The sequence below is a fragment of the Primulina tabacum genome, chromosome 3 (genome assembly GCF_025594145.1).
Source record: "Primulina tabacum isolate GXHZ01 chromosome 3, ASM2559414v2, whole genome shotgun sequence".
Classification (NCBI taxonomy): domain Eukaryota; kingdom Viridiplantae; phylum Streptophyta; class Magnoliopsida; order Lamiales; family Gesneriaceae; genus Primulina; species Primulina tabacum.
Genome location: NC_134552.1, coordinates 50236779 through 50251332, shown reverse-complemented (window position 1 = coordinate 50251332; position 14554 = coordinate 50236779). Strand labels below are relative to the sequence as shown.

The window sequence follows — 14554 nt, the reverse complement described above, 5'->3', positions numbered from 1 at the left end:
TGAGAATCAAAAACATTTAAGGCGATTAAAAATTTTTCAGTTCGAGGGATAAGAAAGCTACCCCTTAAGAACTGAATTTAAAAACGAGTTTAAAACGAATTTAAAATCATTTTTTAGTTCGAGGGATAATTTTAAAGAAAACTCCCCCTCAAGAACTGAATTAAAAACTCCCCCTTAAAAATATAATCATTTATGCATTTTAATGAAGTTTTAGAATCTTTTATCATTCAAGCAGTTTAGGCAACACATTAACTGAAATATCAATTCAGTTACATTCAAACCAACTGGATAAATATGATGTTTATTTAATCAAATAAATATCCCTTGTATTATACATTAAGCTCACCATCATATATAAGGAAAATGTTACTACAATAGCAGATTTTGAACAAACCAAATATCAGTTAGTTTATACATAATAGAACTGAATATACCAATAACGGGTTGTCTTGAATGCTTTGAAATGCTTCATAGATTTTGAGTCTCTTTTTGCCAGAAGAGCAGCTAATTTGTCTTGGACTTGATCTTTGTGCTGGCTAACTGGTTGAGCTGACTCAAACTGTACTCAACTGATTCTGAACCGCATTGACCATCTACTTTGATCTGATATGGCAGTTAAGCGGTGATATACTTCTGATGATTAAGCTCCATTTTAATCATCCAGCATTTCAGCTTAGCTGGGTTCGTCTGTTGATCAGCTGAACTGGTAGACTGGCAACTTAAATCTTGTCCACCGATCAATTTAGTTGCTCTGCTGTCACTTGAACTCAAAAGCCTGCAAGTTGCTAAAACAACAAAATCCGGAGTCGAGAGAAGTGGCTACAATATTAGTTGCAGATCCAACAATCTTCTATCTTCCCACGGTAAGCTCATATAAAAATTTTAAGAGGATTTTGAAATCCATTTTTAATAACATTTTGAAAAAAATTTTAAATTATCAGCTTTCAAATGTCCTTCTTAGAACAGCTAGCTTTGATACCAATTGATGGATCGGTTCGGGACACCTACGAGGGTGTTTCAAACACAATATTCTCAATGAGCTGCAATAGCTCGTGTTCTAATAACGTAAACACCGATAAATTAGATCGAGTTTGGTTATAAACTAAGTGGAAAATACTCGAAGTAATTCTTCGTTAAGAAAGCTAATATGTTTAATTTTTTTAACTTGTGTAAACTGAATAACTAAAATAAGATGGATTAGTTTTTTCATATATAAGTTCAGTTATGATGAGAACTGAACTGATAATAGCTCGAACTGATCAAATCAGTTTTAAAACGAAATTTAAGCAATAAATACAAAAGACATGTTTATGGATGTTCGGAGACTTAAACTGCTCCTACGTCACCCCTTCTACCACTTCGGGTAGGATCCACTAGAAGATTTTGATTTATACAACACCTTGTACAAATCCACTCAACTTAGAACTTACACTACTGTGAAACTGAACTCCTAGCCCATACTGAAGGTAGCACCTTACAGCAGACATTGTTTAATATCTGTGTGTCAAAGACTACATACACAAGTTTATTGTCTTTGTGCAAGACTCACTCAGCTATTCAATAAGCTCTACTCTGTATATGTGAGTGATTGTGTGTGCGTGTGTGAGAACTGATCTATGAATATAATACGAAAGTGTTCTCACACACTGAGGGAATTGTATTTCTAATCTAAGTTTATAACACTTTGAAGTGTTCCCTCAAATCTGGGCTGATTGTTTTTGTAAGAAGATATGCGTTATGTGTGTCCTTCTCTGTAGATTTTCACACACTTCTCTACTATTGTTGATGGTCTTGATCTTGTATTTATAGAGGCTTCGTGACCGTACATCAATATTCATCAGCTATGACTGTTGCAGTTTGAATTTGTTCCTCGAAATTTGTCTTGTACTTTTCGACAGCCATTCTAGAACGTTTTGGCTTAAAGCTCTGCTGCAACGTACATTAATGTCCTTTGATCGGACACTTGCTTTTATACCGTTGTGCGCACAGCTGGATTTCACTTAGATAAGCTTGTCGTGTTATGCAAACTGATTGATTCCAAACTGATGTTCTGAACTGGTCAGTTAAAATGATCTTGAACTGGTTTGGTAAATCAGTTGGCTCGTCAGCAAAACTGATTTCACTGATTCAGTTGAACTGGTAAGTTGTGCTCTTTAACAATTGAGCTCTTCATCAGTTGGCCGGGCTTCTGAAGGTCTTCTATTGAACCACCTATCAGCTGGACAATCAGTTGAACTAGTTCAGTTTGGGCGATCATTTGGCGCTTTCAGTTTGCATCTGGATAGCTTCAGTTTTGATTCGATAACTGATCAGTTCTTGTTTATGTGCACTTAGATAAATTCATTAGAAACAAAATAACAAGTTTTGTTAATATCAAAATCAAGATTGCGAACATGAAATGGTGACACAGAGGATATGTGGGGATCCGTTTTAAGGAGAAACGATGAACTTACTAATTGGAATATCATGAGAGAAATGGCCCCAGAGAGGACCTGTTTACGGGTGAATGCCCAGAGGGAGCCATTTATACCAACTTATTTTAAATAAAAATATGATTTTTAAATGCATGTATCTATATATGTATTATTTTATACGTATGGTTTCAACATGCTGAGTCACTAGATTTGAATAGTTGCAGGTGAGGATGATATTGAGGGAGGCGCTGATGCTTGAGTAGATCGGATCGGCAGTACACTCTCCCGAGGGACTAATATCTATTTTCCGCATTAGCTTACGATTTTAAGTTTTAAATAAAGTTTGAGGATTTATTTTATAAAGATTTTATGATTTGGTTTGGAGATTGGAGACTGAGTTTTCTTTTAAATTGATGTACGATTTTAAGGTTGACGAGTTATGGATTTTATTCATTTAATATTTCTAAATATTAGTTAATTTATATTGGATGGTTTTGAAGTTTAGAAGAAAATGTTTATTAAAAAAAATAGTAGTATTTATTATATTTTAAAGTTAATAGTAAGAGACGTTTTCACAAAAGCTCCTAGGAGATCCGAAAGGTTGTCAGCGTCACCTAAGAGGATGAGTCGACTTCTTGAACAAGGATAAGATGAGCTCCAAGATATTTGAAAAAAGCATTGTCTAATGCTGATTCATCTAAATGGCTTGAAGTCATGCAGTCCAAGATGGACTCAGTGTATTCGAACAATTATGGTACTTAGTAGATCCACTTGAAAGAATTGTTCTCATAGGAAACAAATGGATTTACAAAATGAAACTTGGGACGGATGGGAAGATAATGACATTCAAAGTAAGATTAGTATCAAAAGGATATACTGAATTGATTATGAGGAAACATTTTCTATGGTTGCAATGTCAAGCACATTAGGATACTTCTACTTATAATAACATGGTATGACTATAAAATATGACATATGAATGTGAAGACAGTATTCATTTATGGTGATATTAAGGAAGAGAATTTATATGTTTCAATATAAAGGATTCACATCAGTAGAAAGTGAACATAAAGTATGCAAACTTCAGAGATTTATCTATAGACTCAAACATGCATCAAAGAGCTGGAAACTCAGATTTGACAATACTGTCAAAGAGTTTGACTTTATTAAAAACCCTGAGAAGCCATGTTTATATAAGAAGTTTAATAGGAGTGTAGTGACATTTCTAGTACTTTATGGTAATGACATACTTCTCATTAAGAATGATGTAGGGATGTGGCAATCAATTAAAGTATGGTTAGTTAGTAAATTATCCATGAAGGATATATGTGAAGCATCCTACATATTATGAATACAGATTTATAGGGATATATCAAAGAGAATTCTAGCTCACCCAATCTATTTATATCGATATCATACTGAGAACTATGGAGGAGTCCAAGAGAAGATAACTCTCAATATGTTATAGTCTGACTCTATCTAAGTCCATGTGTCATAAGACTGATGATGAGATAGAAACCATGAGACACATCCCATATGCGTATGCTATAGGCAATATAATACATGGTATGATATCTAGTCGACATGATATTGCCATTGCACTGAGTGTTACAAGAAGATATCAGTCGAATTCGGATCTATTACATTGGAAAGTCGTGAAGGATATTCGTAAGTGCTTAAGAAGAACAAAGAATTTGTTCATAGTTTGCTGGAGTGGAGAATTAAAATTGGAAGTCTGTGTTGATTCTAACTTCCAATCAAATGTGAATGATTCGAAATTAACATTTGGATTTGTATTCAAGCTCAATGGTGTTTTTGTCTCTTGGAACAGTTCCAAGAAAGACATCACGGCGAATTCAACTACTGAATCTGAATACCTAGCTGCGTCAGCTACATCAAGGAGACTGTTTGGATGAGGAATTTTTTTCAAAAGTAGGGTGTCATTCCTCATGGAGTTGATCCAATCCCGGTCTACTGCAACAACACCGGTGTCATTGCGTAAGAAAAAAACCGAGGTCTCATCAACGATCTAAACATATACTAAAGAAGTTCCACATAATCCAGGAGATTGCGGGTAGGGAAGATGAGACATATCAATAAAGAGACTCGCATCTGCAAATAACGTTGATGATCCACTGACGAAACCTCTGACAGGACCATTGTTTGAGAAGCATCGTGAAGCAATGTGTTTGAAATCTATTGGTAGATGACTATAGGACAAGTGAGAGAATGTTAAAGTAGGTGCTCAGTAAACCAACTTGTGGCTTGGGCCTTATTGATTATTATGTAAAATAATCTTTATTTTAATAATATTTTATGATAATTATGACATTTAATTTATCTATATACCCATGAAAGCTTAATATATAAAATCTATGAATATACAATATGTACTATGAGGTCTGCCTCGCAATAAGATTGTGAAACTCATTAGGAAGCGTAGCGTATATTCTAAAAAGATTCCTAGTCGATTCGCACGCCTAAAATAAGGATAATGGTAGCTTGAGCTTGATACTATCATCTAAGATGTAAATATCATGTTTCATTGGTAAAGACATGAAGATTTTCATTCATACAGATTGGTGATCATTTGATGATGCACTGGACAACCCTCCTCGGAATTTTGAAATGATTATCATTTATCGAGTGCAATAGTTCGGGGTTAAGGTTGTACATCATTAGTCCTTGGACCTGAGACAACATAGAGACTCTACGTACTAGAATACATTTTAACTCGTTTACCGACTTTATTGAGGGTCATTAGATGGTGAGGTTGGGTGTAATTTCAAAATACGTAAGAGTCAATGAATTGTAGTCATGGATTAAGCGATCACCTACGAGTGTGGATATCCTATGCAATCTGATGATTTAAGAGTTTAATGAATCTCTAGTTAGAGTAAGACGTGTGTATTTTGGAAATGTATTTCCTCAGTTGCACATACCATGTCACTATTTTATACTAAGATATATCACATTGTTATCGAATTTATTTGCATCTCTCGACATACCAATGGGGCTGCATATTCGATCAGGATATATGAGTTAAAGGGACAGTACGTTACGCTAACTATAACTTAAGGTTTTGCAGACACTATCAATGATACATAGGGGATCATGGGGTGATGCTACTAGACGCTCTTACCATGATCTGATGGGTGCAATCAGATTTGAGTTCTGATGTTCTTGATCAAGAGGTTGATGAAAATAATGAGGCTAGTTAGGGTAAGAAGCTCACATTTTTGTAAATATCATTTAAACATTTTACATGCATGCAACTCTACTGAAAAACACACCAATTAAAAATAAGCTTAAATATTTAACAATTTAAAATAGTGCAATTTAAAATGGCCAAACTCCACCAACAGAAATGCGTAAACATGACGAGTAAATATCTTAGAAATTATCATTGTATCTAAATCAATTAATAAAAATGCTCAAGTTCTCTCAAATCTCAAAAACCATAATGTGCGGCAGAAATATGGTCATCGGGTCGTGCATGCACATCCAGTCCTGCCTACTCAGAGTTCGGCACCTCCAATTCCCTCAAAAACATGCTCACCTGCATCACACACGCCTAGTGAGTCTAAAAACTCGATACACCTGCACCGAAAATAACAAGTACATATACATAGCACACAGCAGTGAAAATATACGATAATTAACATACCTTTCATGAACTTTAAAAGCGTAATGTATACGTGTCATATGAAATCATAACATGTCAAAACAACTCATCATTATCATCGCATACTTATACATCATTTTCTTTAATTGAATTCAGTTCGTTAGTTGTGACTTTCGTATCATCATTCATCATTATACGATGGATCCATCTACATAAAATTGTAGTACCCGGTGGTTGTCGGACATCAGTGACATTGTTACTCATCCAGTGTGCCTAGGCCTCATCATCAGCATTTACATATACATCTTAAGCATTTACATATACATCGTCAGTCACAACTAATTCTCATCCTTCAAAACGTCATCATTTTCATAAGTTATCAAAATCATGCACATGCGTAAATTTTTCTAAAAATCAAGCTTGCAACGTATATTTCATAAAAATCATTATCATGATGCATAACAATTTAAAAACATGATAAATTTGTGCTCAGGGCACTGCCAGGAATAAAAACTCACCCTGGGTGCAAATTGACCATTTTGCCCCTAGAAACCCAAAATGACCGTTTTACCCCTGGAACTCCAAATTTCGACCCGAAGCTTACCAAATTCCTTAAAACATCCCAATACATAATTAAAATTATTTCTTAGACGTAAACTCGAGCTCGATCAAAACTTGACCGATTCGTTTTATAACTTGGACCAGCGTATCGGTTTTAACCCGAATCGACCCGAAACTTAACCAAATTTTCCCAAACTTAAACCATGCCTAAAATACATCCTACCAGCCCCTAAACCACAATTTTCCAGCCCAATAAGAATCACGAAAGCAGACCCATAAGCTGCTAGAAATTTCTGCTACTCTCCCTTCGAACCCTAGCTGTACCAAATTCGAAGATTAGTGCCCCGATGCTCTACCGGCTGGCACCAGCCACGAACCAAGCCACCTATGATCAAGACCATACTTGACCTACCTTACCCAAGGCCACAGCCCCATGTAATCCGTAACTCGCCTACACTCTCTAATCACCGAGAAAAGCACACCCGCATCACACCTCAACTCCGTGACTCCTACAGCTCTACAGACAAGACCAACAGTGTGCGGTCCATTCTAGGCCATGTCTCATACCCACCAGGATATGTACCACAGATTGAAACAACCCCTCACGCTACAGGCTACACCCAATCTCACGATCTACCCGAAGTCGTGACAACACCTCAACCCCACACCGATATTCCCTCCTTCTATCTCGGCTGAACCACGGCTCTTGCATTATTATAGCACTAAACCACAGTCCAAATCCCCTTAACAGCTAAACTCGGCAGCCCCCTTGCAACCATACAAATAAAATGTGAGTAACAACATTAGGATGCAATGTTTCATATAAACCTTCAAAGAAATTCACACACGGTTTGGATCGAAAATTTTACACACATCTACACATTTCCGAATAATATCAACGTGTATGATGTGCAAGGGAAGAAACATGTGTGCCTTGATGATATATGAATGGAAACTTGGAGAAAAACGCGTCGGGGAGGCGCCAGAGGAGCGGGGAATGATCTTTCTTGAAAGAAAAGGAGAGGACTGAAGGTTTGCTGCCGGAAACTCACGAGAATGGCTGCTGAATGGAGGGGAGGGGCGGTTGTTGTGTTTTGATTAGATTTAGGTTTATTTTAAATCTAGTTTACGTTGATTAAAAATGCACTAATTGGCCTCCAAGAAAATTAACAAGGTTTTGAGTCCATTAAACAATAAAAATAGACTCATCAAGCCCAAAAACACTCCCGAAAAATATTTCATTTACGTACTTTTTTGAAAATATCTCCTGAGCCCTTATAAAGTCCTCCGAATCGTTAAAATTTGCGTACCGATTAAAAATATGATCTGATGGGTAAAAATATCCAACAAAGCCCATTTCTTGAAAAATACCCTTAAAACACCTTATAACAATAAATAAAAATCAAACATGTAATAAAAATAATTTTCCTAATAATTCATCGGTCTCCGTTCCTTGATCGAGCGCGAAATGCGACTAGAAACCCTAATACGTGAACTTCTAACATAATCGTGAAATGAATCCAATCACGAAATAATTATGCATTAAATGCATAAAATAAATAAACACATCATTTAAATAAAACCCTAGATTGCATACATTCAGGTTACGTAAATTAAATTTCTGGACCTGACAGAATAGGAACCAATGTTGTTTTGAATCACATGAACTTGTGAACCTAAGCTAGTTGTATACGTGAAACATTAAGAGTCATAGAAGTATTTGATTTTGTTTTCTTGTTGAGATAGTCAAGCTCAAGAAGTTGAATTTGATGATTATAATTTGATAGAGATCAAACAGATAGCTTATAATAAAGTTATAAGTTGATTTAATGTAATAAAAGTTGTGTAAATTAGCTTAATTGCTAATTAAGTGAGAAGAGTGGAACTGTCGATTTTTGGACACCCACTGCTATCAACTGGCTCAGTTGCTCTGGATTGATTGCCAAAGTTTGTTGAGGGGTGGATTTCCTCGGGGGACATTTGAATATGTGGTCTCCCTCCTGGAATCATCCATTCGAACATATTTTCGAATGAAAACCATATCTATGTCTATAGATATGTTTCCCACAGACGGCACCAATGATGGCCTGGTAAATCAGGTGAGTTGGGTGGATGATTTACCGAGTCGGGTAGGTTCTTCTCCTTGGGAACGCTGGAAGTTAGGCAGATGCTACCTGGGCTAAATGACATGCACACGTTTGAGACCAAATAATGTTAGTGGGGCATCGGAATATTTTCTGACATGACCACTCTGATGTTCAAGTCGGCCAAATATTTAGCCAAAGGAAAGTGCAATATAGAAAGTATATATTGAGTGCTTGTGAAAAATGTTAAGTGAATTTCCTCTCCCTTATGATCAAGCAAACCTGAGTATTTATAGGAGAAGACCTGGGCATTTATAGGGAAAAAGATAATTATGACTTTTTCAGTGCTCGGCTACTCATTATGGCAAGATGACCTTCCATGCCCTGCCCCCTAACACTATCATATCTGCAGTCTATACTGCTTCTAGTCAAGTCACATTCAGCCTTATGTGCACGAAATGAAATGCTAAGCTGGAAGCCCATGCTCGTTTGATAGAGACAGGATTCCTGACTTATTATGTAAGTCCTCTAACATTTCTCGGAAAAAGCTGGAAGCCTAGGCTCATTTGAGTAGGTTCTGGTCTGCTCAACTTCTCTGCTTTTTGCAAACCCATGGATGGTTTTTAAAACAACACCTCATTTACCCGGGCTGGTTCTTTCCTGCCTTCCCTCATCTTTCTGGTCTCCCCCCTGCCCGAGTCCAAAGGTGACATGGATGCATCCTGGAGTATCACCTTGGTAATTAAATAAAAGTTTATATATACCTATACATATATATGTATATATGGATACATATTACATTATCAAAAGTTGATTATAGTTTAATTATCCATGGTGTTTTCAAGATTAAAAATACATACATATGATATTTTCAATAATGAAATTATTGTATCCTGATTCAAAAGGACTCCTGATTTGATTATGAACTAAAATTTATAACTATTTGATTAATGATTATATGAAATTCTCCTCTCTCCCCCTCACCATCGAGCACCGCCCTCCTCCACAACACACCGTCGGAATTTTGAGAATTTTGACTATTAATTATCGACGCAAATTTTGTTTAGATCTCTAGTTCGATCTACACGAGAAACTCAGTTTCTGATCGTGGACCTGATTCAAGAAATTGAAGAAAATGGTTGATTCTAGTAGATCTTTATTAGTGATTTAGAATAATGACCAAGCCCGCTAACCCATGACTGGTTTAGAGTCCAGTTTTCTTAATCGCTAAAGTAAATCAAACAACGCTCAAGAATGTTTTGAACGTCAAAACAAAAAATTCAAAACTTTTGTTGCATCTTGGGTGCGAGAAAACAGTACTCCAACATGATGTTGGTGAAGCATTTGGTTTGTTGCAGAGATTGGTTAGTTGGCCAGAAAAGTTAGTGATTCTTATTGTATCTACATTTTAAAGTTATCTGTTTTACTGATTATATTTTTTTGTAGAAACTACTGCGGTGAGGTCGGATGATTTGACTGAAAATATTATGACTTTTTTTTACAAATGAAGATGTTGGATCAAATACTGTTGTAATAGAAGATTGATGAATCAATAATGCTAGGATACCTAATATTGAAAAGTAATTTAAATTTTATAAATTAAGAATTTTAAAAAACTTTCCCTATTTCATATTTTATTTTTTGTCAAATGTTGAGGTTTACTTCTAAAAAAAATGTAGAACGATGAAGAAGGTAGAAGTGGAGTTTGATACTTGTCATTTGAAAGTTGAAAATTAATTTGTGATGTTTGAAAACTTTTTGAAGAATTATTATGTTTGAATTAAAATATTTTATTGTGTGTTTTGAATATTTATATAAATATTATGTTTAAAACTTACATAATGTATTAATGTTGCAAAAAAAAAAAAAAATTCAGGTCAGATTACACGAGTTACTCATATTAAGCGGATTACTTTGGGTTTAGTTCAAGTTCCTTATTTTCTGATTGGTTCGGATCCGAATCTAGATTTTTTTTTTTTGTAACCTGATATTTTTTTTTCTTTTTCCTTTTTTTTGAACCATGTAATATGATATTTCCATCTTACACCGACACAAAAATAATAATTTCTGTGTTGTTGGGTACTCCGTAAATAATTGCAATTGAATCACTGTCTGAGAATTTGGATATGGCGGAAAAGCTTATGCATGCGGTTCAGTATGACAGATATGGCGGTGGGGCATCTGGTTTGAAGGTTATTGTTTTTTTAACAGTTCTCTGTAGATTTTCTTTATCATGTGTCATTGTGAAGTATTTGAATGAATTCCTGGTTTGAATTTTAGTTGAATTATCGAAATTTAAGTCATCGTTAACGATAGAGTTTTTTGGGAAATTTTGAGAATCACACGAGGCTGTACTAGGAATTTGGCCGAGGGGATGAATGAAAGCTGGTACTTTGTGGAGACAACCTGGATTTTAAGATAAATTTCTGAAAGTTTTCTGAGTGTAATAAAATTGATTTTTTTATAAATATTTGAGATAAAATCTGTTAATTCTCAGGAAATGTACTCCGGGAAGAGTTTGTGATTGTTGTATGGATTATTGAATGGAGCAGCTTGCTGTTTCTTTTTCTTTTTTGATACAGCCACTTTATGGATTAATGTATTTGTGAGGGCGTTTTAGTTTTTTTTTTTTTAATGAAATTTGAAGAACCCTTTATTCGCCTTGGGCATCTGCGTTGTGTGTTCTTGTCCACGGAGAAGGCGTGCTTCACTCGCTTATTATCAGTTAAAATAGAATGCGAAGATCAATTACCAGGGTGTTTTCTCAATGTGCTGTGGTTTTTGTAGTGTGATAGTTATTCGAATTGATTCAGTTTGTCTCAGATGATATTTGTGCATACCTTTGTTAATTTGACACCTCCTCTTTCAGCATGTTGAAGTTCCTGTTCCTACACCTGGTAAATGTGAGGTGCTACTGAAATTGGAGGCCACAAGCCTAAATCCGGTTGATTGGAAAACCCAGAAAGGCATGCTTCGGCCTCTTTTTCCTGGGAAATTTCCTTTCATACCTGGTAAGCATACTACCTCTGTTTCGGAAAATTGATACTGATTGTGTTTAAAAACTTATATATCAGCACTCTTTGCTTTCTGATTCGACTGTTCCTTTTCTCATTATGGTGCAGCTACTGATGTAGCTGGAAAGGTGGTCGAGGTTGGATTAGGAACCAAAAACTTCAAGCCCGGTGATAAAGTTGTTGCCATTCTGAGCCATCGAGTAAGTGTTAAAAAATTATTTACTCGACTGCATCATCTGGAAAATCGATGCTTACTCGAACATCACCCGAAAGACGATGTCATATTCTTCTATTTTTCTTCTATTTCTAATAGATGCATTTCTTCATTCTTAAATATTTATGAGATAGTCAGGTGGCGGTTTGGCGGAATATGCAGTGACAAAGGAAAATCTGACGGTTCCTAGGCCCCCTGATGTATCAGCGGCTGATGCTGCGGGTCTTCCAGTTGCCGCCCTTACAGCTCACATGGCCCTCACTCAATCTGCTGAGGTTAAACTCGATGGAAGTGGACCCCACAAGAACATCCTCATCACTGCCGCTTCCGGTGGTGTTGGTCATTATGCTGTTCAGCTGGCAAAGCTTGGAAATACGCACATCACAGCCACTTGCGGTGCTCGAAATATCGAGTTAGTGAAAAGCCTTGGAGCAGATGAAGTTCTTGATTATCAAACTCCAGAAGGGGCAGCCCTTAAGAGTCCATCAGGCAAAAGATATGATGCGGTTATTCACTGTGCACCGGCCTTTCCCTGGTCTGTTTTTGAGCCAAATTTGAGTGAAAATGGGAAGGTCATCGACATCACTCCTGGGCCTAGGGCAATGTGGACTTTTGCTGTGAAGAAACTGACCTTTTCGAAAAAGAAACTGGTGCCATTGCTTCTTATCCCGAAAGAAGAGAACCTGAAATATCTTGTTGAGTTGGTGAAAGAAGGGAAGATCAAGACGATAATTGACTCGAAGTATAGTTTGAGCAAAGCTGAAGATGCTTGGTCCAAGAGCATTGAGGGCCATGCTACTGGGAAGATCATTGTGGAGCCATAAATGGAAAATGTTGTTAAAAAGATGCATTTTTTATTCCAAGAAAATGGATTGTACGTAGGAAATAAAAAAAATGATGAAATTGTTAATTTGAGCAATTATTCTATAATTTGCTCTTATTGAATTCTGGTGTTTTTTCCTTTTTCCTTTTTTTCTTTTCTCAGTGTTTGTTTGTCTGCCAATGCATCTAGAATGATATTCCTTGATTGTGCTCTACAAGCATATGTATAAGAGGAAATTTGTAATCACTCCATTTTCCAAACTCAACTTTCTCCTTATTCTCTATCCATCTAAATCTGTTTTAACTCTCCATTTTTCTAAACTTTTCAAAAACATCCTTAATTCTTATGATTTTGATACGTGACATTATTATACCTATCGAGCATGTTCTTGAAGACGTATAGCCCCAAGACATACAGCTACACAAGGTTTCGAGCCTATATATCATGCTGAAATGATCGATTTTTTTTATAAATGGCCCATCATGCTTCCGTATAATAAATTGAACAGTTTATTTTTTTTGACCAGAGTACCGTCGGGTTATATCCACCGAGTTTTTACAGACTGCTCCACACAGTCCAACCACACAATTGCAACCGATGGTTTCTGATGCAGATTCCTTTAACATCACTTAGCAGATAGTATATATGGGTATGGATCATATCAGCTGAGATTTCATTACCCGCTTCTTCAGAAGTTTGTATAGATCTTTGAAAATCATCAGCTGTTTTCTTGTTGTCTTAATCCTTCTTTTGGAGACCTTGAGATATGTATAATACATTTTGGTTCCAAATTTCATTTTAATTCTTGTGTGATTTTCTTGTTCCCATTTACTCCCTTTTATAGGTAAATTTTTGGGTCCAAGTTCCTTATTTTAGTGGGCAATTTGCATGTCTACTTGCTTTTGTCGGGGAATCTTTTTCTTTTGTTATCCTTAAAGAAAAGTGGTGGTGGTCACATGTCCACTTATTTTTGTCGGGAATCTTAAACTTTTGATTTCCTCGAGAAAAACGTGGATGTGGTCCTTTGCCACTTCGTCCTGTCTCTGCGAGATGCTTTCTTATATGACCGAGGTCTGAAGCTCTTGTCAAATTCTGGCTCCTTTTGATTTAGGCATTTTGGGCAGATCTGTTCTGACCATCTTCTCACATGAGCCATGTTGCATAATTTCCGACGAGTTTCCTTACTCCTGGTAGCTTGCTATTCCACAGAAGATTTCTTTTCTTTTCAAATAGATCTTCTGCAAAACTTGTGGTTTTTCCTGTCATAGTATTTAACAGGAATGATTTGTTTAACGAATTATGATAAAATTTAGACGGAAACTTGATTTTGTCCATTTCAATTAAACAGATCCATAAACCCATACTCTTCTGGTGGAAATGTCGGCTTCAGTTATTGAAGAAACAAGGAGTGTTTCTTCTGAAGGAGGATCCTTGATAAATTTCTGGATATTTGTATCTGGCCTCCTTAACTTGATAAAATGAAAACCTTCATGTGAGAATTTCTCTGCTGGTTCTGGAGCTGTACTGAAAAAGTATAACTCCAGAATGTCTCATCTGGACAAATAGTAGTTATTTGCCCAAGTTTCATGAACAGCTTCCTGGATCCACTTAGGTAATCCTGAAACTTCTGGGAAGCTGGGTGATGCAATATAACTGAGGCAAAAGCCCCGAATTCATACCATGCTTTGACTTCCTTTAGATATGAATTTGGTCTCATCCATACCCTAGGATATTTTCCTGAAACATCAACCCTGATTATGGCTGGGTTAATGCTCACTCTTGTTTTTAATTTCTCTGAGTTTTGTTGGTACACCTGGAA

General features: G+C 36.2%; 2 protein-coding genes across 2 annotated transcripts; both read left to right on the top strand.

Moving 5' to 3' along the window:
- The first annotated feature begins 3901 nt into the window (after window positions 1-3901).
- On the top strand, window positions 3902-4330 carry LOC142538768 (secreted RxLR effector protein 161-like). Its single transcript, XM_075644069.1, has one exon. The coding sequence runs from the start codon at window positions 3902-3904 to the stop codon at window positions 4328-4330; it is 429 nt and encodes a 142-aa protein (XP_075500184.1).
- A 6379-nt stretch (window positions 4331-10709) lies between these two features.
- LOC142541169 (chloroplast envelope quinone oxidoreductase homolog) lies at window positions 10710-13016 on the top strand. Its single transcript, XM_075647811.1, has 4 exons — window positions 10710-10876; window positions 11554-11695; window positions 11807-11898; window positions 12047-13016. The coding sequence occupies exons 1-4, from the start codon at window positions 10811-10813 to the stop codon at window positions 12734-12736; spliced, it is 990 nt and encodes a 329-aa protein (XP_075503926.1). The 5' UTR covers window positions 10710-10810; the 3' UTR covers window positions 12737-13016.
- Window positions 13017-14554: the final 1538 nt, after the last annotated feature.

Excerpts from the sequence above, each read along its gene's own strand:
- LOC142541169 (XM_075647811.1), top strand. The coding sequence starts at position 10,811 with ATGGCGGAAAAGCTTATGCATGCGGTTCAGTATGACAGATATGGCGGT. Across the intron at positions 10,877-11,553 it reads GTGGGGCATCTGGTTTGAAG|CATGTTGAAGTTCCTGTTCC; the intron begins GTTATTGTTTTT and ends CTCCTCTTTCAG. Across the intron at positions 11,899-12,046 it reads TTGCCATTCTGAGCCATCGA|TCAGGTGGCGGTTTGGCGGA; the intron begins GTAAGTGTTAAA and ends TTTATGAGATAG.
- LOC142538768 (XM_075644069.1), top strand. The coding sequence starts at position 3,902 with ATGTGTCATAAGACTGATGATGAGATAGAAACCATGAGACACATCCCA.